The sequence below is a fragment of the Hypanus sabinus genome, chromosome 14, assembly GCF_030144855.1.
Source record: "Hypanus sabinus isolate sHypSab1 chromosome 14, sHypSab1.hap1, whole genome shotgun sequence".
Classification (NCBI taxonomy): domain Eukaryota; kingdom Metazoa; phylum Chordata; class Chondrichthyes; order Myliobatiformes; family Dasyatidae; genus Hypanus; species Hypanus sabinus.
The window spans coordinates 32,931,704-32,957,525 of NC_082719.1; the positions used below are offsets into that span (position 1 = coordinate 32,931,704).

Here is a 25,822-nt window from a genome sequence, read left to right on the forward strand (position 1 = left end):
GTGAAACTTACCAAATGTTGTAAAGACTAGTTAGACTGGATGTGGAGAGGATGTTTCCTATGGTGGGGGTATCCAGAACTAGATGGCACAGCCTGAAACCCGAGGGGGCAACCTTTTAGGACAAAGACAAGAAGGATTTTTTTTAGCCAGAGAGTTAGTCAGTCTGTGGAAAGCTCTGCCACAGACTGCAGTGGAGGCCAAGTACTTGCACATTTTTAAGGCGGAAGTTGTTTGTTTCCTGATCAGTCAGAGCATCAAAGGATATGCAAAGGAGATAGTCATATGGGTTGAGCGGGACGCGATATCAGCCCTGATAGAATGGCAGAGCAGCCTCGGTGGGCTGAATAGCCTAATTATGCTCCTACGTCTCATGGGCTTATGACCCTGAGTGGATCTGTCACATGGGAAGGCAAGTCAAAAGAATGAGGGAAAAGAGGGAGAGCTACAGTGATAGGGGATTCCATGGTAACAGGAATTAGGAGGTAGGTTAGAAACTAAATCGTCAAAGGTAGTAGCCTCAGGATTACTATCTGTGCCATGAGGTGTTAGGATGAATATGTGGCTTGAGCAGAGTTGCAGGGATAGTTGCATATTCTGGAGGTATTAGAACTGATTCTGGGGAGGTGGGAACAGTACAAATCAGATGGTCTACAGCAGGGCAAGACCAGGATCAATATCCTAGTGGAATCGTTTGTGCAGAACTGAGAACAATGCCATGGGGGAGAGAACTGTTTACTAGTGTGGTGAACTATGTGCCCGTCTGGACACGCCCCCTGCTGACTGCTCCTGTGGCTCCTCCCACAGGCCCTTGTATAAAGGCGATCTGAGGCCTGACGCTCGGCCTCAGTCTCCAGGACATAGTATGATGGACACTCACTCCTGGTTCCTTCTTCCAGTCAATAAAAGCCGATATCTCGCCTTACGTCTCAGTGTGAGTTATTGATGGTGCATCAACTAGTGTTTTAGGGGAGGGCTTGAACTAAAATGTCAGGGGGATGGAAGAAAGGCAAAGGAAAATGATGCAGACACCAAAGCAAATTTTATTTTTAAAAACATGTCAAATTTAAAGGACAGATTACTAGATTCTAAAAAGACAATGAGTGTAAGAGCACGTTATCTCAGTGCCCATGGTATTCAGGTCAAGGTTAGCAAACTTGTGGCACAAATCCATACAAAGAGGTATGTGTTGGTGGCCATTACAGAAACATGGTTGCAGGGTGAAGATGATTAAGAATTAAATATCAAAGGGTATCAGGTAACTGAGAACAATAGGAAGGAGGGTAATAGTGATGGGGCAGCACTAATCAGGATGAAATTAGTGATAGTAAGATTATCTAAAATCTAAGGTTGAGATTAGGAATAATACAGGGAGAAATCACAGTCAATAAACCAACTAAAACAACTTTACAGTGGCACAGGCAGTAAACCAAGAAATAACTGATGAGTGTGAAAATAAAATGGTGGAAACTTTCACTTGCACATAGATTGGGTGAATCAAGTTGGATGAGGCAGTCTTAAGGACTTTATAGAATGCATCCATGATAGCTTTCTAAAACAATGCATTACTGAACCTGTAAGGGCAAACGCTGTTCAATCTGATACAATAAATCTGGTCTTGTGCAATGAGACAAGTAAAATTAATAATCTTTTCATGAGGGATCCTCTTGGAAAGAGTGATTATAGTATGATTAAATTTATCACACAAATGGAGGGTGCAATAGTTTGACCTATAGAGAGTTGTAAAATTAGTCAGCTGCATCTTGGGTACTAGCCTCCATAATATCCAAGACATCTTCAAGAAGCGGTGCCTCAGAAAGGAGGTGTTCATTATTAAGGACTCTCATCACCCAGGACGTGCCCTCTTCGCATTGTTACCATCAAGAAAGAGGTACAGAAGCCTGAAGGCACACACTCAATGATTTAGTTACCGCTTCTTCCCTTCTGCCATCTGATTCCTAAATAGAAAGTACACTACTTCACTTTTTTTAAATATTATTTCAGTTTTGCACTATTTTTAATCTAACTATTAAACATACATATATATTTACTGTAATTGGTTTACATATTTTTTCTACATTATTATGTATTGCATTGTACTATTGCTACTAAGTTAACAAATTTCCTGACATATGCTGGTGATAATAAACCCGAATCTGATCTAAAATCAGATATCATGCCGAACAAGAGAAATGACAATGGGAAAGGGAGGAGTTGGCTAATGTAGAACAGGACACAGGCTATGACAGTTAAGAATAGTGGAAGGCTTTTATTGCTCAACAGAAGCTTATTGCAGTTAAAAGTAATGCATAATAGAAGTGAGGAGAGCCAGCCTTGGATTACTAAAGAAATAAAGGAGGCGTCAAACTAAAAGTTCATGCAAAGTTGCCAAGAGTAGTGGGAAACAGATGGAATGAAAAAACTTTAAAAAGCAGTAAGGAACCACTAAGCAAACTATCAGAAAGGAGAGATACTTTATGAAAGTAAACTAATGCAATATAAACAGATTTTATAGAATAAAAGCAGAAACGAGTAGCTAAAATAAATGTAGGTCCCTTGGAAGATGATGGGGAGAATTAATATTGCGTAATGCAGAAATAACTGAGACTTTGATTGACTTAGTGTTGGTCTTCATGGTGAAGGATGTATCTAACATGCCAAGAGATTTTATGGATGCAGTGGGAAGTGAGGACCTTGATATAACTGCTATCGAAATAACTGCTGAGCAAATTAGTGAGCTTAAAGGTAGATTAGTCCCTTGCTCCTGATGGAACGTATCCAGAGTACTGAAAGAAATGGAATAAGTTATAGTAGAGCTTTCTGTGATAATTTACCACTACTTAAAGGCAAAAAGCAACAATGATGAGATGGCCTACTGAGAGGAGGTGGAAGAGCTCAAGGCTTGGTGCCAGCCAAAAAAACTCTTTCTTAATGTTAACAGGACAATGAAGATGGTTATCAGCTTTAGGAAAACCCAGACCACACTGGCAGCAGTGGAAACTGCAAGCTGTTTCAAACTCAGATGGCATACCTTGCACAACATCTCATGGTCCCAGAACACATCCTCCATAGCCATGAAAGCTCACCAGTGCCCCTACTTTCTGAGGAGCTGCAAAGAGTTTGTCTGTGCACATCAACACTCACAACCTCCTACAGACATGAAATGGAGAGTATCCTGACACACTGTATCACTGTGTGGTATGGAAACTGCATTGTGGAGGATAGAAGGGCTCACACAGGCAGCTAAAACTGCCCAATATAACGCCAGCACCAGCCTACCTGCCATCGAGGACATATATGCAGAACGGCACCGGCAAAAGGCCAGCAATATCATGAAGGATTCCACCCACCCTGCTTATAGACTGTCTGTCCCACTCCCTCCAGGGAAGAAGCTGCACAGCATCTACACCAGGACTACTCGATTCAAATCAGTTAGTTTCCCCAAGCCATCAGGTTGATCAACACCTCCACTCATTACCGCACCGCACCGCACCAACACTACATACACAGCACCTAGCATTACTTTATAAACATACAATCAGTCAATGAACTGTTACAGTACGTACATTTAACAGTTAATTGTACATTGTGCATTATACAATTTCTTTTACATTTGTATTTGTTGTGTTTTTTTTGTTTTTGTCATTGTGTTCTTTATGCTACATTGGATCGGGACTATCAATCATTCCATTCTCCTTTACAATCGTACTGAAAAATGACTAAGCATTAACTTTGAATCTTGAAAAGGCTGGTGACTATAGGCCAGTGAACTTAACATCTGCAATCAGAAAAATCCTTGAGGTTATCATAGAGTAGTAATAGTGAGTAGTGTCATAGAGTAGTAAAAGTGAGTAGTATCATAAAGTAGTAATCCAATATCCACCAGTTCCCCTCTATCTGCTGCTGTTATGCTTCAGCTCTAAGGACTCCAGCAGGTGCATCAAACAGCACCTGCCCTTCAAGAATCCACGTTATGACATAATGAGTGGTTCCATCTGGCAGACATAGCATACATCCATGAAGGGCAGGTGCTAATTAACACACCTACTGGAGTCCTTTGAGCGGAAGTATGAGTCCAACAGATAGAGGGGAACAATTACAGGGGTTAGAAGAAAGGTAGATTGAGCTGAGTCCATGGGCAGATCGGCCATGATCTTATTGTATGGCAGAGCAGGTTCTACAGGCCAGATGACCTACTCCTGCTACTCTTTAGCTTCCTGTGTGCAATAGAGATGTAAGTCAACAGACAGCAAAAGAACAATTACTAACCAGTTATGAGAGAATTTGTTTACTGGAAAGAGTTATGTAAAGTGGTTAATAAAGACCTTGGATAGGAGTGCAGACAGGAACATAACCCAGGAGATAAATACCAGATTATAACTAAGATCTAGACCATACCTTATAGTAATTTATCAATAAAGTTCATGTATTAATAGTTCAGTAATGATAATGCAATACCTAAAGATTGTGACCTTATGCACTCAAAATGCTCTCTCTAGTCTCTTCAGAAAGAAGAACCCAGTAATCTGTGGGAATCAGCAGTACGGAAACACTTGCTCACAGAACCATCCATCAACATTTTTATTCGCCCCAGGCACCAGCTCAGATGCAGCAGATTATAAAATGAGAATAATGATGCATTTCTGAAAACATTTTGTGAAATACAGTAAAATAGTGAATGACTGATGCATAGAGATGAGGACAGGCAAGGTAGATGAGCCTTTTTAATTTTTGACCCATGGCAGATCTCATCCCTTATCTCAGCCACAATGGCAACTACAGGCACAATAGGATGGCAACCTCTTTGCTTGGCCAATATTTTAGGGCCTATAATGCTAGGAGGTTCCTAAAGCTTGTTAAAGCCAGAGGTGATAGTGAAAATAAGTTGCCACTACCTATTAAGTGCTCCTAATGGTGCACATCTCAAATAGCCTCTGTGGCTTAACTAGTTAACAACAGTTTTCAATCCAAATACCAAATCTGCAAATTTCAGTACTTTAAATAAACATGTGTAATATCATTTTTGTTCAAAGCACACACATCTACTTTTTGATTTTGTAAGGGTTGTGAAAAACATTAACAAAAATTGGATTAAATTATTTTATTTCTGGGGAGTTGCCCGTTAATATTTTTTTCAATTAACTTTTACTTCTCTTTATAAGACCACCAGAGCATAACATATAGGAACAGAATTAGGCCATTTGGCCCATGAAATCTGCTCTGCCATTTCATCATGGCTGATCCATTTCCCTCTCAACTCCAAATTCCCACCTTCTCCCCGTAACCCTTCATGCCCTGAATAATCAAGAACCTATCAACCTCTGCTGTAAATTTACCCAATGACGCAGCCTCCTCAGCCACCTGTAGCAACCAATTCCACAGATTCATCACTCTCTGGTTTAAAGAAATCCCTCCTCATCTTCATTCTAAAATGGACATCGCTATTTTCTGAGGCAGTGCCCTCTGGTCCTCGACTCCACCACACTAGGAAACATTCCCTGCACATCCACTCTACCAAGGCCTTTCAATATTCAATAGATTTCAATGAACTCCCCCCCCCCATTCTGAATTCCAGTGAGTACAGGCCCAGAACCATCAAGCACTTTTCATATAAAAAGCCTTTCAATCACAGAATGATTCTTGTGAATCTCCTTTGAACACTCTCCAAAGTCAGCACATCTTTTCTCAGATAAGGTGCCCAAAACTGCAAACAATATTCTAAGTGAGACCTCACCAGTGCCTTACAAAGCCTCAATATTACGTTCTTATTTTTATATTCTCATCCTCTCCAAATGAATGCTAACATTGCATTTGCCTTCCTCACCACTGATTCAACCTGCAAATGAACCTTTAGGAATCCTACACAAGAACTCCCTAATCCCTTTGTGCCTGAGATTGTTGAATGTTCTCTCCATTTAGAAAATAGTCTACGCTTTTATTTCTTGTACCAGAATGCATGACCATACACTTCCTGACACTGCTTTCCGTCTGCCACTTCTTTACCACTCTCCTAATCTGTCTGTGCCTCTCTGCTTCCTCAACACTACCTGGTAATTCACCTAGCTTTGTATCATCCACAAATTTGGCCACAAAACCATCAATTCTGGCATTCAAATCATTGACCTATGATGTAAGAAGAAGCGGTTGAAACATAGCCTCCGTGGAACACCACTTGTCACTGGCAGCAAACCAGAAAAGGTTCTCTTTATTCCTATTCTTTGCATCCTGCCAATAAGCCAATGCTTTATCCATGCTCATATCTTTCCTGTAATACCAGACCTCTAAACTTGTTAAGCAGCCTCATGTGCAGCACTTTATAAAAGGCCTTTTGAAAATCCAAGTACACAACATCCACCGATTTCTTTTGTCTATTCTGTTTGTGATTTCTTCAAAGAATTCCTACAGATTTGGCAGGCAAAATTTTCCTTCAAGGAAACCATGCTGACTCTAGCCTATTTTATAATGCACCTCTAAGTATCCCAAGATCAGATCCTTAATAATTCACTCATCAACATCATCCCAACCACTGAGGTCCAACAAACTGGCCTATAGTTTCCTGTCTTCTGCCTCTCTCCCTTCTTGAAGAGCAGAGTGACATTTGAACTTTCCATTCCATCAGAACCATGCCAGCATCTATTGATTCTTGAAAGATCATTACTAATACCTCCACAACTTCATCAGCTACCTCTTTCAGAACCCTGGGGCGTATACCATCTGATCCAGGTGATTTATCTACCTTCAGACCTTTCAAGCACCTTCTCCTTAGTAATGGCAACTTCACTCGCTTCTGCTCCCTGACATTCTCAAACCTCCACCATACTACTAGCGTCTTGCACAGTGAAGACTGATGCAAAATACCTATTCAGTTCATTTGCTATTTCCATATTCCCCATTACTCTCCAGCATAATTTTCCAGTGAGACAATATCTACACTTGTCTCTCTTATGCTCTTTATATATCTGAAGAAACTTTTGGTATCCTCGTTAATATTGTTAGCTATTTTACCTTTGTATTCCACCTTTTCCTTTTTAATGACTATTTAGTTGCCTTCGGTTCGTTTTTAAAAGCTTCCCAATCCTCCAAGTTCCTATTAATTTCTGTTGTATTATATCTCCACACTTTGGCTTTTATGTTGGCTTTGCCAACCCTTGTCAGCCATGGTTGCATTATCCTGCCTTTAGAATACTACTTCTTCTTTGGGATGAGTCTAGCCTGCACCTCCTCAATTGCTCCCACAAACTCCAGCATTGCTGTTCTGCTATCATCCCTGCTAATGTCCCTTCCAATCAAATTTGGTTAGCTCTTCCCTCATGCTTCAGTGATTCCTTTTACACCATGGTAGTACTGATATATCTGACTTTAACTTCTCCTTCTCAAATGAAATGGTGAATTCTATCATATTATGATCACTGTCCCCTAAGGGCTCCTTTACCTTAAGCTTATTAATCAATTCTGGTTCACTGCACAACACCCAATCCATAATAGCTGATTCCCTAGTGGGCTCAACAACAAGCTGTTCTAGAAGTTACCTTATAGGCATTCTACAAATTCTCCCTCTTGGGATCCAGCACCATACTGATTTTCTTCAATCTATTGTAACATTGCACTTTTAACACGTTTTCTATCTCCCATTGTAATTGATAGCTCATATCTTTGCTATTTTTCGGTGGTCTATATAAAACTTACATCAGGGCCTTTTTACCCTTGCAGTTTCTTAGCTATATCCACAACTATTCTAAACCTTTCAATCGGATGTCACCTCTTTCTAAGGATTTGAATTCTTACTTTTTACCAACAGAACCATGCCACCCCCTCTGCCTATCTCCCTGTCCTTTCAATACAATGTTTATCCTTGTACATTAAACTCCCAACTATAATCTTCTTTCAGCCATGAATCAATGACATCAACAACATCATACATGCCAATCTGTAACTGTGCTACAAGTTCATCTACCTTATTCCATATACTGTGTGCATTCAAGTATATAACACCTTCAGTCCTATATCCATCACCCTTTTCGATTTTGCCCCCTTTTACATTGCAGCTGATCCTGTTGACTGCAATTTTGTCCTATCATAAGCATGTCTTTGCTAGCAGTCTCACTACACACTGCCTCTATTTGTAAACCAACCACCTCATCCTCAGCCCTATCACTCTGCTAGGGTTTATATGAGATAGGGTTTATCTCAAATCCACAAATACCAAAACCAAATGTTTCCACCTCAGTAACGTTACACATTTGGCTCTCAATCTCTCTGGAAATACAATGCTTAATTATGCTTTTTATTACTACTTAACTCATTTCCTTGTTGTCCCACCCCCTTTGTTATCCTTCCATATTCTCTGCTCAATAAATTCAGAAGCGATAAAATCCAGCTGACCACATTCTTTCACTCACTCAAGGGTGAACCTTAATACCCCAAACAGGACAGCTGTTATTATGTTAGGTGTTAAAATGTAAAACAAAAATCTGGACTTGACTTGGACTTGAACTGAACTTACTTCAACTGAATTGGAGTGAAAAGTCAGGCAACCAATCAGGTTTTGAGAACAGTTTGAATCTTTAACTATTACAATAAGACCAAATGCTCCCTAATCCCAGATAACCATATTTAGAACCACAGAACTATAGAAAATTCATAGCATCTTGGAGTCATAGAATCAGACGATTGTGGTCAGTCAGTTCTCAGCCCTTAGCATCCTCCAGCTGAACAAAACATTCAGTAATTTCCTCTCTGTTCCCTCTGCAAATTACATACTTCCACTGACACGGGGGGGGGGGGGGAATTTTGGTGTTTTATATCCTTCCAGATTGACAGAGATATTTGATGAACTCAGCAGGTCAGGGAGCATCTATGGAGAGGAATAAACAGTTGAGGTTTCATAGAAATATAGAAAATAGGTGCAAGAGTAGGCCATTCAGCCCTTTGAGCCAGCACCGCCATTCAGTATGATCATGGCTGATCATCCAACTCAGAACCCTGTACCTGCTTTCTCTCCATACCTCCTGATCCCTTTAGCTACAAGGGCGATATCTAACTTCCTCTTAAATATAGCCAATGAACTGGCCTCAACAGTTTCCTGTGGCAGAGAATTCCACAGATTCACCATTCTCTGTGTGAAGAATTTTTTCCTCATCTCGGTCCTAAAAGGCTTCCCCTTTTTCCTTAAACTGTGACCCCTCGTTCTGGACTTCCCCAACATCAGAAACAATCTTCCTGCATCTAACCTGTCCAATCCCTTTAGAATTTTATACATTTCAATAAGATCCCCCCTTAATCTTCTAAATTCCAGTGAGTATAAGCCTAGTCAATCCAGTCTTTCTTCATACGAAAGTCCTGCCATCCCAGGAATCAATCTGGTGAACCGTCTTTGTACTCTGGCTGGGACCCTTCATCAGGACTGGAAAGAAAGGAGGATGAAGCCAGTATAAGAAGGTGAAGGGAAGGGGAAGGTGTACAAGGTAAAAGCTGATAGGTGGCCAGTTGAGGAGAGGGGAAGGTAGAAGGTGATAGGTGAAGCCAGGTGGGGGAGAAGGTAGGTGGATGGGGTGGGTGATAATATGAGAAGCTGGGAGGTGATAGATAGAAAAGATAAAGGACTGAAAAAGGAATCTTATAGGAGTGGAGAATGAACCATAGAAGAACAGAAAGGAGGAGGTCCACCAGAGGGCAGTGCTAGGTAGGTGAGGAAAAGAGAAGATGGAAGAGTGGAGCCAGAATGGGGAATGGAAAGGAGAAGTAGGGGAGGGGGGAGAAATTACCAGCAGTTACAGAAATAGACGTTCATGCATCAGAATGAAGGCTACCCAGGCAAATTATGAGGTGTTGCTCCTCCATCCTGAGAGTGGCCCCATTGTGGCAGTAGAGTGCATCAAAGAGTGACATGACAGAATGGGAATGTGGAGAAGAATTAAAATGGTTAGTCACCAGGAAATATTGCCTGTTGCAGATGGAGCGAAGGTGCTTGATTCCATCTTTTAGCAACTGGCCCATAACTTTGCAGATCATGGCTCTTCAAGTACACACAAGTATTTTTTTTATTATGAGGATTTCTGTCTGCCTCACCATTGTAGCCAGTCATTTCTAGGCCCTTGCCATCCTCCAGCTGAGCAAAACATTTGTTGTTTCCTTTCTGTTCCCTCTGCAAATTGCTTTTAAGTCTATATTTTAATCTGTTTTTGACTCTTACTAAGAAAACTAGGCCCCTTTCTTTCAAATATGTCTTGACTCCTCTGTGATTCAGCACTTGTGAAGGAGTATGTCAGGTATGCAAAATTGATCTGCAGCTCAGAAGAAAATCTGGGAGTAAATGCTTCATAGCAAGACTTAATCTCCCTTGCATGACACACTTATTTATTGACTCTTTTATTAAATGTACTGATCTCTTAGCTTCTCTGTCTGAGGCTGGATGATAAGGAAAAGTGAAGCAATTCTATTTCACTTCATGTTGAAATGACTGAGATTGTGGATTGTTACTGAATACAATATGAAGACCATATACCATCTCAATGAATCTGAGTTCTTCTATGGTATGTTTAGTGATGATGCAAGATTCTACATGTGTTACCTCTTTCCATTTTGAATAGCTGTGCATTCCTGTGAATAACACCAGGAAGCTGCTCACACCTTTCTCAACGAAGCCTGTCTGTGCTCACTGGAAGGGACAGCTCATAATTTGGAAAGGTGAATTCAGCAGCTGTGAACTGCAGCCTTAGAGCAGTGTGCACTTACTGGCTAGAACATCCAGATTCTTGCCAATACTGTGCCAACAGACAAAATTACAAATTGCTACCTTCATATGAATAATGCCAAATGTTCCTCAGTGAATTTCCTCAGTCTGCTTCATAGTACTTTTTAAATAATTGTTATATGGCCCACCTAATGAAACCCTGATTGAAGGATAACTGATAATGTATGTGATGGGAATGTTTTATGTTCTAATCCAAACATATCTTTGAATTACTCCAGCTACTCGAAACATATTCATAAACTTGCTTTGGAATTAACTCTACCACTTTAACAGGAAAATAATGCCCTTTTATCTGTACCATGTCTTTGTCAGGCAGTCTTAACAATGAACCTACAGTGGTGTTCTGTTTAGATGCTCCATTTTCAATGTAATAACGACGCTGCAATAGGAAGGTAGCTCTTTGCTGTAGTTTTGAATTTTTGTGGTACTGTAATTGAAGTTCTGGTCCAAAAATGGGAAATAACTGTTTCTCAAACAAGAGAAAATCTGAAGACGCTGGAAATCAAAGTAATACACACAAGATGTTGGAGGAACTCAGCAGGCTAAGCAGCATCTATGGAAAGGAGTAAACAGTCAGCGTTTTGGACTGAAATCCTTCATCGGAACTGAGAAAAAAAAATTAGTAGTCAGAGTAAGAAGTGGTGGGAGGAGAGGAAGAGGTACAAGGTGGAAGGTGAAAGCAGCAAATAGGGAGGAGTGAAGTAAAGAGCTGGGAAGTCGATTTTTGAAAGATAAAGGGCTGGAGAACAGGGAATCTGAGGGGAGAGGACATAAGGCCATCGGAGAAAGGGAAGCGGGAGGAGCGCTATGGGAGGTGATGGCCAGATAAAGAGATAAGGTGAGAGAGGGAAATGGGAATGGGAAATGGTGAAAGAGAATTACTGAAACTTTGAGAAATTGATGTTCATGCCATCAGGTTTGAGGCTACCCAGACAGAATATGAGATGTTGCTCCTCCAACTTGAGTGTGGCCTCATCGTGGCAGTAGAGGAGGCCATGGACTGACATGTTGGAAAAGGAATGAGAAGTGGAATTAAAATGGGTGGCCACCTGGGATCCTGCTTTTTCTGGCAGAAAGAGCGTAGATGATCGGCGAAGCGGTCTCCCAATCTACGTCTGGTCTCACCGATGTACAGGAGGCCACACCAGGAACACCAGATACAGTTTCTGACCCCAACAGACTCAGGGGTGAACTGTCACCTCATCTGGAAGGGCTGTTTAGGGCCCTGAATGGTAGTGAGGGAAGAGGTGTGGAGGGAGCAGTAGCACTTGTTCCACTTGCGAGGATAAGTGTTAGGAGGGAGATTAGTGGGGAGGGACAAACGGACAAGAGATTCGTACAGGAAGCAATCCCTGTGGGAAGCGGATAGTAGGGGGAGGGAAAAATATGCTTGGTGGTGGTATCCTGTTGGGAGATGACAGAAGCTAAGAAGCAATATGTTCTGGATGTGGAAGCTGTTTGGGTGGTAGGTGAGGATATGGGGAACCCTATCCCTGGCAGAGTGATGGAAGGATGGAAGTGATGGAAGGGGCAGACATGCATGAAATGGAAGAGATGTGGGTGAGGGCAGTGTTGGTGGTGGAGGAAGTAAAGCCCCTTTCTTTGAAGAAGGAAAAGATTTCATTATGTGAAAAGCCTCATCTTGAGAGTAGATGCAGCAGAGATGGAGAAATTGAGAGAAGGGGATGGCATTTTTACAAGTGACAGAGTGGGAAGAGGTATAGTCCAGGTATCTGTGATAATCTGTGTGTTTGTAAAAGATATCAGAAGATAAACTGTCACTGTCTCCAGAGACAAAGACAGAGACAGAGACAGGGAGAAAGGGGAGGGAGATGTCAGAAATGGATCAGGTAAATTTGAGGGCAGGGTGGAAGTTGGAAGCAAAATTGATGAAGTTGAAGAGTTACACATGGGTGCAGGAAGCAGCACCAAAGTAGTCGTTGATGTAGCATATGAAAAGTGGGGCAGTAATACCAGTGTAGGCTTGTTCCATTTAGCCAACGAAAAGGCAGGCATAGTTGGGACACATGCGAGTGCCCATTGCTACACCTTTTGTTTGAAGGAAGTGGGAGGAGCCAAAGGAGAAAATGTTGAGGGCGAGGACCAGTTCCAGCAGACAAAGTAGAGTGGTGGTGTCCAGAAAGAAGCAAAGGGTTTTGAGACCTTCCAGCTGGGGGATGGAGGTGCATGGAGACTGGACACCCATCGTGAAAATGTGATGATCAGGGACAGTGAACTTGAAGTCATTGAACAGATTAAGAGCATATGAAGTGTCATGGATGTAGGCAAGAAGGGACTAAACCAGGAGGAATAAAAGAGAGTCAAGATATGCAGATGTAAGTTCAGTGGAACAGGAACAAGTAGATACAATGGGTCTACCTGGACAGGCAGGTTTATGGATTTCAATTTGATTTCCCATTCAGTCCATGGCCTCCTCTATTGCCACGATGAGGCCACACTCAGGTTGGAGGAGCAACAACTTATATTCCATCTGGGTAACCTCCAACCTTGATGCACATGAGACCCAGGTTAGTTTTGAGCTTGAGTGTTGTCAGTCCTAAGTCTGCATGTTCACATAGTGACCCCATGGATTTTCCTTGACTACTCCAGTGTCTTCCAATATGCCTAATATGTGCCAGTTATCAAATCAACTTACTATAAATTAACACTTGTGTTAATGGGTGGCAGGAGATTTACAGAGGTGAAGGGCTGGTCAAGTCAAAGAAGAAGTTAAAGAAAAATGAGAAAGCGTAATTACTATAGTTGGTGCTTGATGGTGGGTATGGATGCAGTGGGCTGAAAGGCCAATTCTCCTTCTAAATGATGCTCTTCCTGCTCCTGTAATAGTTTGCCTTTGGAACTAGATTCTTTTCTCCTCTGATTTTGGCCTTTTGCACATTTCCTTTCCTTTATTTCTACTAATAATTAAGGCTTTCCCTGCCTCAAATGTATTTTTAAGATCTATATATCATAAGGTCTCTTTCTTGCTATTTTCTCCCCATCTTTAAAATTTACATTTGTAAGCAACCTCTTAGTCACTTTACTTAATCTCACCTCCATAATTCAGGTCCATTGCTTTTAGCAATTTTGCTTCTCCGTTCTCGGTAAAGTATTATGTTTTGTAACTTCAAAAATTAAACTAATTCAAAGGAAGACACGAGAGTCCAAAATGTGAGCCTAACTTGAGTTTACTTCAAGCAAGGCATGCAGTATATTGTGGTAACTCAATGACATATGCAATTCACGTATTTATGCATCTAACCCATAATGAATTATTGAAATGAACAAGAATGCTTAATCAACCAAGATGTATATACAGTACAAAATTACTCAAATATTACTGAACTATTAAATACACCACACTCCTTCCTGCTTAGCAAAAAACTCTAACTCAATAGAGAATGCTTCTCAACTATACACACAGTATCCTATATAATACAACTACTATATACAGACATCCATAGCATTGTAAATTTTAAATTGTCTTACTCATGCCAGAAGATTTAATCACGGTGGAGATTTTCTTACTCTTGTGAGATAACGTCTTTCCTGACAAGAAGGTTCACGCTGCTTAGCAGGTGAGACTTATGGCTGTGAAAACAAACTCAGTTTCTGGGGCCTCCTATTGTAGGAGGTGTAGGAGTAGGTGTAGGTTGTAGGAGGTGACTCTGAGACTGCAGAAAGTGGTTTTGACAACTCTGGAGACCTTTCTACTCTTTACCCTTTCTTCTTTTAGTTTGTGCATCTTGATCTTGGGAAGGTGCATTTAGTTCACTGGAGTATTCTCTTATTAATCCTCTGTTGCTGCCTTTACGATCCAATCTCTCCTGTTGGTTTCCTCATCCATAATGTCATCTGATGAATCTTGTTTTCATTTCTCCATTGCCTCCTTTCTTTTTCACCTTCCACTCATTCAGCTGGGCTTTGGTCTTTGCATCTACTTTTACAAGCAGCTTTTTGTCTCCCACTTGAAGTTCATGCAATAACCTTAGTGCATGCAGAGTAGATTCTGGTTCTTTATCCTCACAAAAGCTGAATGGTTGCAACTTTCCTGAAGCTCCTTGAACTCTCTTCCAGCTTAAAAACAAGGCACAGTTCACAAGTAACTGCCTGATTAATGTATCAGAAGCTTTCTCAGATATGTTGCCTACAAAAACTGTTGTACTGTTGGCCTGTGAGGTTGCAGCAGAAGCTATTGAGAACACTTCTGGCCACTTTGTAGCTGCGTCCACCGCTACTAAAAAATGTTTGTCCATGAATGGACTGACAAAATCCACATGAATTCTCTGCCAGGGCAATGCAGGCCATTCCCAGGGATGAAGAGACGCTCCTGGCATCTTATGGGTCTGCTGGCATCCCCAACAGTGCATCACAAACCACTTGAGCTGCTGATCCAACCCAGGCCCCAGACACTTTCATTTTAACCACGCCCAGATGACTCATATGTGGGGGTGGAGTTTCAAGATGACGATGTAGACATCTGCCTTTTAGGCGCTCTTCATCTTTTCAACTATAATCACCCTTTAATCAAACCTTTTCGTATTTAATCATATGGGTTGTTACTTACGATTTACTTTTTTTTCTAAAACAATATTTGATCTAATCTTTCTAAACTTAAAATGGCTACAGCTAAGAAATCATCTAAAGACCCTTTATCTCTCGATGCAATTTCTAATCTTCTGGATACTAAACTTGCAAGTTTGGAAAGTAGATTGGAAAGTAAAGCGGCAAATTTGGAAAGTAAACTGGCAAGGTTGGAAAATAAACTTACCACGAAAATGTCTGAACTTGAAGGAGTTGTTAGATCGCTTGATACCAAGCTTCAATCGCAGGCATCGGATATTCAACGGCATGAAGACAAGATCGTGACTCTTGAGAAGTTAATTTGTGAAAAAATACATACAATTGAAACGTTGGAGAAGAAGGTACTGTCGACTACTAGAACAGTTGATCAGTATAAGTTTAAAATTACAGATCTTGAAAACCGATCTCGCAGACAGAATTTGCGAATCATCGGGCTTCCCGAGAAAGTTGAGTCCGGTGACTTAACTGAATTTTTCTCTAACTTATTATGGGAAGTTTTCGGCGCTGAAGCTTTGCAGGCTAAACCTATTATCGATCGTGCCCACAGAGTTTCGAGATTTTCGGCTACGGGTGACAAGCCACGGGCTGTGATTGTTCGTCTCCATTATCCTCGGGAGAAAGAGCTTTCAATCCGATTAGCTCGTCAGAAAGGTACGATTTCTTACAGAAACTTTAAGTTTCGTATTGTTGAAGATTATTCATTTGATGTGATGAAAGCAAGAATCACTTTTAAACAGGTGATGGCAGAGATTCATTCGATTGGACTTAAACAAGCTTTAAGATATCCAGCGAATCTCAGAATTACGCTGAATGACAACAGTCAGCACTTCTTTAATACTCCGGAAGAAGCGAAGAAATTTGTCAAAGAATATCGATCTTCTAGTATAAGTTGAACTATGTGTTATGTTGAAGAATTTTTGGAGAGAAGATGCCATTTCGTTTTGGGTTTTAACCTATGAAGCTGTGTTGTAGCTTCTTACTTTGGTCTATAGATCTGGTTTTTTTTATTATTATCATGGTTTATAGATGCTTTTTTAATTTTTCTATAATGTCTTTTTTCTTATTTTTTCTCTGTATTGGATATACACGTTTATATTTTGTGATAATGACTTATTTTTTTTAAGATGTCGTTTCTTCTTCCCATAAGACCTTGCTTTCCATAAGCATTTATTTGTTTGCTTGTACTTGGAAATGGGACGAATGTTTTGGAATTTTTGGACTTTTTTTATATTGTAGTGACTATTGAATCCTTTTTTAATCCTATTTTGATGACTTTTTTATTAAATTTTTTAATAGATTGAACTTACATTTATATTTTGTAATATGGTTTTTTCAAAATGTCGTTTCTTCTTCCCATAAGTCTTTGCTTTTGAAACGTCATTTTTCTTGTATTTGAATATGGAATCCTTTTTTTTAAAAGGTATATTACACTTTTTCAAACTTTAATGTTTATCCTTTTTTATTAACGATCTTTTGCTTTACTATATTACTTTTTTTTCATTTTGATTGATATATATATTTTTTGCAACCCTGTACTTTAATCTGGGTGTTATATAGTTTCTTTTTATATTTTCATGGAGTTGCCATCTTGAAATGGGGGTAATATTAGTATTAGTTTGTGCGCCTGCCGGTTGGCTTTTTTTCATGGGGTTGGGGGAGGGGGTAGGGATCTTTTTTCACGCTTTTGCTTTTTATTTTTTTGCTTTTCGTTCATGGGCCAACTTTAAATTATTAATATTGGTGAGGTGTCATGTTCTTCAGTTGCTCCTGTATCATTATTCCTTCTTCCTGAATTATGGGTTATGTGTCTTTTTAACCTTTTATGATATATACAATTAATATTGGCATGATGGACAAGTCTATTACTTTTATTTCTTGGTATACTAATGGTTTAAATCATCCGATTAAATGTAAAAAAAATTTAAAGTATTCCATAGACTAAATGCTAATATTATCTTTGTACAGGAGACCCATATTAGGAAGGAGGACAATCAACGCTTTTTTAGGTTCTGGCAGGGTCAACAATTTCACTCGAATTGTACCGCTAAAATTAGGGGTGTGTCTATTTTTATAGACCCATCAATTTCGTTTATACATCATGAAATTATATCTGATCCACAGGGCAGATTCTTGTTGATTATTGGTTCACTTTTTAATCGAAAAGTGGCTTTATTTAATATTTATGCTCCAAACTTTGACTGCCCTGAATTTGTTAAACGTTTATTTACTTCCCTTCCTAATCTAAATGAATATATGTTGATAATGGGTGGAGATTTCAATTGTTGTTTGAACCCTTTGATGGATAGATCTAAACCTATTCGAATTCTTCCGAATAGATCAGCTTTACTTATTAATTCTTTTATGGTCGATTCCGGAATTACTGAAATATGGTGGGTTTTGAACCCTAAAGATAAAGAATTTTCATTTTTTTCACATGTATATCATAGTTATTCAAGAATTGATTATTTCCTTATTGATCACCGTTTATTAACAGATGTTACTGATTGTAAATACGATTCTATTGCCATTTCGGATCATGCACCTTTGAAGTTATCTATCAAGATTTCGGACTCTTCCATTAATACTAGATCTTGGAGACTCAACGCTACTTTGCTTCAAGATCCAGAATTTATTACCTTTATGAAACAGCAAATTGACATATTTTTTTCAACAAACTATACCGAAGAAATTGACAGAGGAATACTTTGGGATTCTTTTAAGGCCTTTATTCATGGACAAATTATCTCATATTCCGCTGGTAAAAGAAAACAAAGATATTTAGATATAGCTTTATTAGTGGATAAAATTAAATAAATTGATAAGATTTACTCCGTGACTCCTACCAAAGAACTTTATAAGAAGAGAGTTGAGCTTCAAATGGAGCATAGCTTATTATTATCTTCTTCAATTGAGAATCAATTAATTAAGACCAGGGCTCAATTTTAAATTCATAGTGACCGAACTGGTAAATTGTTAGCTAACCAATTAAAAGCTATTTCGACTAAGCGACAAATTATTAAAATTCGTAAACAAGACAGTAATTTGACTACTGATCATAAAGAAATCAATAATGCTTTCCAAGATTTTTTATAAATCTTTATATCAATCAGAATTTGATGGCCATCTGTCTATGATGGATAGTTTTTTTAACAATTTGAATATTCCCAAACTGACAGATGAAGATCGAAGTTTGTTTGATGCTCCTATTTCTATGGCTGAAGTAGGAGAGGATATTTCATCAATGAATTCAGGGAAAGCTCCTGGTCCTGATGGCTATATCATAGAATTTTTTAAAACTTTTTCTTCTTTGGTTTCCCCTTGGTTAAGTGAAATCTTTAATGATGCATTCATTAAGAAGAGATTACCCCAGTCTCTTTATGAAGCTACTATTTCTTTAATTCTTAAAAAAGATAAAGATCCTACTTCAAGTGCATCCTATCGCCCTATGTCGCTACTAAATGTAGACTCTAAGATTCTTACAAAAATTTTAGCTATTAGGTTAGAAAAGATACTATCACAGATTATTTCAGGAGATCAAACTGGTTTTATTAGGAACCGATATTCCTTTTTTAATGTTAGAAAATTGATTAATATAATTTATACTTCTCCACCCACAATCTCAGAATGTGTTATTTCATTAGATGCTGAAAAAGCTTTTGATAGAGTTGAATGGACATACTTATTTAATGCCTTGAAAAATTTTAATTTTAGCTCTAATTTTATATTATGGATTAAATTAATATATTATAAACCTGTTGCTTCTGTTCTTACGAATAATTGCAGATCCTCTTTTTTTCAATTATCTCGTGGTACGAGACAAGGTTGTCCCTTAAGTCCTTTATTATTTAATATTGCATTAGAACCTTTAGCCATTGCTATTCGTGAATCTCCTAATATTTTTGGTATTACCTGTAATGAGAAGTTATACAAGTTATCACTTTATGCTGATGACTTGTTGTTATATATTTCTGATCCGGATAGGCCTATTCCCGCTATTCTATCCTTGTTGGTTCAATTTGGTAGTTTCTCTGGTTACAAACTAAATTTGGACAAGAGTGAATGATTTCCTTTAAATGCGCAAACTTTACTGAATGACAGGATACCATTTAAAGTTGTTACTGATAACTTTATCTATTTAGGTATAAAAATTACCAAGAAATATAAAGATTTATTCAGATTGAATTTTTTACCTATGCTTCATCAAATTCAACAACTTACTACTAGATGGTCTCCTTTATCCTTATCATTAGTTGGTTGGATCAATGCTATTAAAATGATGATTTTACCAAAATTTTTATATTTAGTTCAAGCCTTACCAATTTTTATTCCTAAATCTTTTTTTGATAACATTGATTCAAAAATTTCCTCATTTGTGTGGCAAAATAAAAATCCCAGATTAAGTAAAAGACAGTTACAGAAATCTAAAAAGGATAGTGGTTTAGCTTTGCCTAATTTTAGATTTTATTACTGGGCAAATAATATTCGAAATTTAATATATTGGAAACTAGATTTAGACTCACCATTGTGCCCACAGTGGGTAAACTTAGAATGTAATGATGCACAAGGATATTCTTTATTCTCTGTTCTTGGTTCTTCTCTCCCTGCTGATTTAGTTAAATTCAATAAACAGATATCTAACCCTATTGTCAAACATACATTATGAATTTGGTTTCAATTTTGTAAGTTTTTTACTCTGAAAAACTTTGTTCTTGATAGCCCTATCTTACTTAATTTTTTTTTAAACCTTCTTTAACAGATCAAGCTTTTAGCATATGGAAAAGGAAAGGTATAATATGTTTTCGTGATCTTTTTTTTGAAGGTAGTTTGATGTCTTTTGACCAACTTTTCAACAAATTTAAGTTACCTACATCTAATTTTTTTAGATATTTACAAATTGGAATTTTTTTATATAAAGTTTTACCATCCTTTCCTAATTCAACTTTGATAGATTTTTCAGATATGATTTTTACTTTAAATCCCTGTCAGAAGGGATTGGTGGCTCTTATTTATAATATGATTATGAAGATACAACCAGAGGTATCGAGTAAAATTAAACAGGAATGGGAAAAAGAACTTCAATACAATATATCAACGGAAAAATGGGGAAACATTTTACAAATGGTTAATTCTTCTTCTATATGTGCTAAACATGCTTTAATACAATTCAAGGTCGTACATAGAGCTCATATGTCTAAAGATAAGCTTGCTCGATTTTACTCTCATGTTAACCCTCAATGTGACAGATGTCATTTAGATGCGGCTTCATTGACCCACATGTTTTGGTCATGTCCGACCTTACATAACTATTGGAAGGACATATTCGCTACCATTTCCTCAATTTGGAATATTGATTTACAACCTCATTTTATCACTGCAATTTTTGGTATACCAAATGAGGATGATAGTCGACTTTCCCCTTTAATTAGACGAATGATTGCCTTTGCAACATTAATGGCCAGAAGGTCTATATTACAAAATTGGAAAGAAGTAAATCCTCCTACCACATTTCAATGGTTCTCTCAAACTATTTCTTGTCTGAGTTTAGAAAAAATTAGAAGTACTATTTTCGATTCATCAATTAAATTTGAAGAAACTTGGGGACCGTTTATTCGACATTTTCATATGAATTAATTTGGCTGCTTCCAGACCTTTTTTTTTTATTCTTGTTCTGGTATGGAGTTCCGGAGTTTCTGACACTATCATATACATATAAACTATTATTATTGCCCATGTTTAGTTTAGGTTTATTATTTTTTATATTTTTTTTCTTGCATTTTTATATATTTTTTTCTTTTGTGGACTATTCTTAATCCCTTTCATGTATAATCAATATAGGCTAGATTGATTATTATATGATCTTTTTTTTGCCGATAGTTTAATAAGATATTATTATCTTGTTATTAATTTAACTTTAAGTTTAATGTACTTGTAACCTATTTAATACAATATTATGTTATGTTTTTTTTATATATGAAATTCAATAAAACGATTGAAAAAGAAAGAAAGACTCATATGTAGTTCCTCCAACACTTTAACTCTCAGTTTGGATGGTACAACAACTCTTAATCCTCACCTAAGGAAACCTCCATCAAGGGCAAGTTCGCCCCAGCTCTGGTAAAAGTGGGAAACTGGAGTTTCTGCTACGCATTCCAGCCATCTTGAGTTGCTATGTAGACCCGAGACAGTTTGGGGTCTTCTCTGGCTTCCCTTTGGATAATCTCTGCTGCTGTAGGGAGAATATGTCAAGAGGAGTGTCCTCTGCTGTAAATTTTTCAAGTGTTTCCTTTTCCGTAAGTAAATGGGACAATCCATCAGCATTTCCATGATTAGTCATCTTCTTGAATTTGATCTTGTAATTGTATTCTTCAAAATCAAACTGAGCCCACTTCAGCATTCATGCCAATGCTGTTGGTGCAAAACCCTTCTGCAAGATGAAAATGGACACTAGTAATTGATAATTGGTTATCAGGGGGAACTCTCTCTCACACAAGTACTGGTTGAAACGTTTTACACCCCAAACCAGACTCAAGCTCTCTCTGTCAATCCATGCATAATTTTTCTCAACAGTAAAGAATCACAATGCAAAGGCTATGGGGTGCTACTTTCAATGACTCATAACATGTGAAAGAACTGCTTATACTATAAGGCGAGGCATCACAGACAAGCTTCACTGGGGAATGTGGATAATAATATGAGTACAATGTCTGATGTCACCATTTATTTCACCTTTTTGAAAGCCACCTCATGCTGCTTTCTCCATTGTCATTTATTTCCAATGGGTTCAAGGGATGCAGCTCAGTAACCAGGTTTGGCAGGAACCTGTTATAGTAATTGACAAATCCCAAAGAGACCACAACTATGACATGTCCTTTGACCTTGGGACATCCATCATTGCTTGAATTTTCTCAGCACACTTGTGTAATTCTTGTGCATCAGTGGAGTGTCCGGAGTAAGTGATTTGAGTATTCACACTTCATGCATCATATTCTGAGCCCATAATCTTCTAATCTTTTTAACACAGTCTTGAGAATTTGGACATGTTCCTTGTAATTCCTACCAATAACAATGATGTTATCCAGATAACACTGCATACCTGGACAACCTTATAGCACATGGTCCATAGCTTTCTGCTGGAGTGCAGGTACAGACTCCACCCCAGAGCAAAGACTATCACCCCAAAGATCTTTGTGAGTGTTTACGGTGAGAAACACTTCAGACACTTCTTCCATTTCCATCTGTAGGCAGGCCGCAGCTAAAACCACTTTGCTGAAGTGTTTCCCTCCAGAAAAGTTTGCAAAGATGTCCTCTATCCTGGACAAAGGGAATTGATTTACTTTCAGCATTGGGTTGATGGAGACCTCAACATCAGCATAGATCCTGACAGAACCATTATTCATGGCTACTGGGACCTCTGGTATTGTTTATGGTCTCCACTCAAACTTGGGAGGAAATTCTTCGGCCTCCATGCAATTCAGCTCACTGGCTACTTTATCGCAGATGGAATAAGGACGGGCTTTGTAAAGCTTGGGTTTGGCATTTTCAATTAACAGTATTTTACTTTTAACATATTTGACTTTCCCTATGCCATTTCTCGAATGCTGCTGTGACATCGTCCAGTATCTTTCTTAATTTGCTTTAAGTTGAGTCAATTGCAGGGGATGTGGCATGCAAATGGTAGAAGGATTTCCAATCAAGTTATAGTTGTCTCAGCCAATCACATACCACAATGCTGGTCACCCACCTGTCTTTACTGCATACATTCCAACTGTGGCTTGTTGTTTGTTGTAGTTCATTGTTATGTTATCATTCCCACAAGAGTTATCTTTTCTGCAGTATAAGTTTGTATTTGGATATCTGCAGGCTTCAGTTCAGTACCTTTAAAATGCCTTTCAAACTCATTCTCTGGAATGACTGAAATGGCCGAGCCAGCGTCCAATGCCATTTTAGTTAAGATGCTGATCACTTTTGGTGTTAGCCGTATTGTTTGTCTGTTGTTAGTTTTCACATTGTAAATCCCAAGGCTAGCCATTCCTGTGTCACTTTTATCAGATTTTTCATCAACATTATTTTTATTTTTGAAGCTGCAATATGATTTTTTTTTATCTTTTTCTCCTCATGGTACAGTCCATTTATTTTTGTCTGCCTGACATGCTCCTTGTATGTGTCCTACTTTTGTTAAATTTTCTGCAAGTTTCACCTTCAAATCTACAATTGTTTGGTGTATGCCCCTGACAACAGTAACACAATTTGCTCGGCCAGGCAGGTTTCTGCTGAGGTGGTGCAATTTTGTTCATGCAAACTTTCATTCCTGACTGCAACTCAATTGTGTCTCTATCTGCTACCCATAGAAACAGCAATTTCAACTGTTCTTTCTAAATGTAAGTTGTGCTTCAGTTAAGAGCCATTTCTGAATGCTTTCTTGTGAGATTTCACAAACTATACAGTCTCTCATTGCATCACTGAACAGAAAATGCTCAGACAACCTCTTCAATTCAGCCACATACGCTGAAATAGACTCCCCTTCCTTTTGATTCTGTTTATGAAACCTAAAGCATTCTGCAATGAACAATGGGTTCAGTTTTTTAAAAAACTTCCTTATAACTGTTATGTTTTGCAACTCCAAAGCATGAAACTAATTGCAAGTAAAAGACTGGAACCCAGGAGCAAAGGTCTTGGTTTCTTTTTTTTTACTTAAGCGAGATGCACATATACGATGTGGTAGCATGATAGCGTATGCCATTTACGTACTTTTACATGTAACCGGTAATGATTTAAATGAACTAACAATATGTTTACGATATTATTCAAATATTGCTGAAATATTAAATACACACCTTCTCCTTTGTAATAGCAAATACTCTCACTTCTGCCTCCTGACACTCTCGAATTTGTGGCATAGCACTAGTGTCTTTCACAGTGAAACCTGATACAAAATACTTAAGCTTGTTCACCATTTCTGTGTCCCCCATTACTACCTCTCCAGCTTCATTTTCCATGGTCCACCTCTCTTTTATATTTTGTCTATCTGGAAAAAAAAACTTGGTATCCTTTTTTAAATTGTTGGCTAACTTACCTTTAAATTTCATCTTCTTTTTCCTTGGGCCTTTTTAGATGCCTTCTCTTGGTTTTCAGAAGTTGCCGAATTCTCTAACTTCCCACTAATTTTTGTTGTGTCATAGCCCTCTCTTTTCCTTTTATACTATCTTTGACTTCACTCATCAGTCACAGTTGCCTTCCCTCCCTTTAGATTACTTTTTCTTCTTTGGAATATATCTATCCTGCATCTTCAAATTTGCTCCAAGAAATTCCAGCCATTACTGTTCTGCTGTCATCCTGCAATCTCTTCTAATCAACTTTGGCCAGCTCCCCTCTCATGCCTCTGTAGTTCTCCTTTATTCAACAGTAATACTTATATATCTAAGTGTATCTTCTCGCCCTCAAAACTGCAAGGTGAATTCAATCATAGTATGGTCACTGTCTCCTAAGGGTTCCTTTATGCTAAGCTCCATAATCAAATCTGCTTCATTACATAACACTCTATCCTTGCCTTTTCTATAGTGGGCTCAACTACAAGCTGCTCTCCAGATTCCCTCCCTTGGGATCTAGCACCAATCTAATTTTCCCTATCAACCTGCATATTAAATCCCCCATGACAATTGTAACACTGCCCTTCTTACATGCCTTTTCGATCTCCTGTTATAATTTGAATGCCACATACTGCCTACTGTTTGGAGGCCTGTATATAACTCCCATTAGGGTCATTTTACCCTTACAGTTTCTTAACTCTACCCACAAGGATTCTACATCCTCTGATCCTAGGTCACCTTTATCTAAGGATTTGATTTTATTTTTTGTCAATAGAGCTATCCCATCTCCTCTGCCTCCTTACCTGCCCTTTTGATACAACGTGTATCCTTGGAGGTTAAGCTGCCAAATATGATTTTCTTTCAGCCACAATTCAGTAATGCCCATAATGTCATACCTGAAAATCTCTAACTGCACCACTAGATCATCTGCCACATTTCATATACTGTGTTCATTCTATCTTTCAATCTGTGCATAACATTTTCAGACCTATTTTCATCATCCTTTTTGATTTTTCCCCCATGCTACATTTCAACTCATGCCAACTAGCTGCAACTTTGCTCTATTACCTGCCTGTCCTTCCACACATTCTCACTATACTTGTATAGCAACTGCTCCATCCTCAGTCTAATCTCTCCAGTTCCCAACCCCCTGCAAAATTAGTTTAAACCCTCCCCACAGCTCTAGCAAAGCTGCCCACAATGATATTAGTGCCCTGAGTTCAGGTGTTACTCATCATTTTTGTATGTGTCATACCTTCCTCAGAAGAGATCCCAACAATCCAGAAATCTGAAATCCTGCCCCTGCACAATTTCCAGAGCCACACATTTATCTTCTAAATAATTCTCTTCTTACCCTCACTGGTGCATAGCACAGGCAGTAATCCAAAGATTACTACCCTTG

General features: G+C 38.6%; 3 protein-coding genes across 14 annotated transcripts in view; 2 read left to right on the plus strand and 1 right to left on the minus strand.

The window, feature by feature from the left end:
- Window positions 1-25,822, minus strand: part of ppargc1a (peroxisome proliferator-activated receptor gamma, coactivator 1 alpha) — a 589,189-nt gene that overhangs the window by 249,347 nt on the left and 314,020 nt on the right. The gene's annotated exons all lie outside the window — the stretch shown is intronic.
- LOC132404648 (E3 ubiquitin-protein ligase BRE1A-like) overlaps window positions 1-25,822 on the plus strand; it is a 142,353-nt gene that overhangs the window by 7,987 nt on the left and 108,544 nt on the right. The window contains exon 2 of one of the 11 annotated variants that reach the window (XR_009515632.1): window positions 4,497-8,777. The exons of 9 other annotated variants lie outside the window; for them this stretch is intronic. The gene's annotated coding sequence lies outside the window, so the exon portion shown is untranslated. Of the gene's footprint in view, window positions 1-804; window positions 2,913-4,496; window positions 8,778-25,822 lie in introns of those variants that run through there. One more of the 11 variants, XR_009515633.1, reaches the window with a different exon arrangement.
- Window positions 13,292-18,148, plus strand: LOC132404647 (uncharacterized). The gene is made up of 2 exons (XM_059988961.1): window positions 13,292-15,985; window positions 17,829-18,148. Exons 1-2 carry the CDS (start codon window positions 15,370-15,372, stop codon window positions 18,146-18,148), a joined length of 936 nt encoding a protein of 311 aa, XP_059844944.1. The 5' UTR covers window positions 13,292-15,369.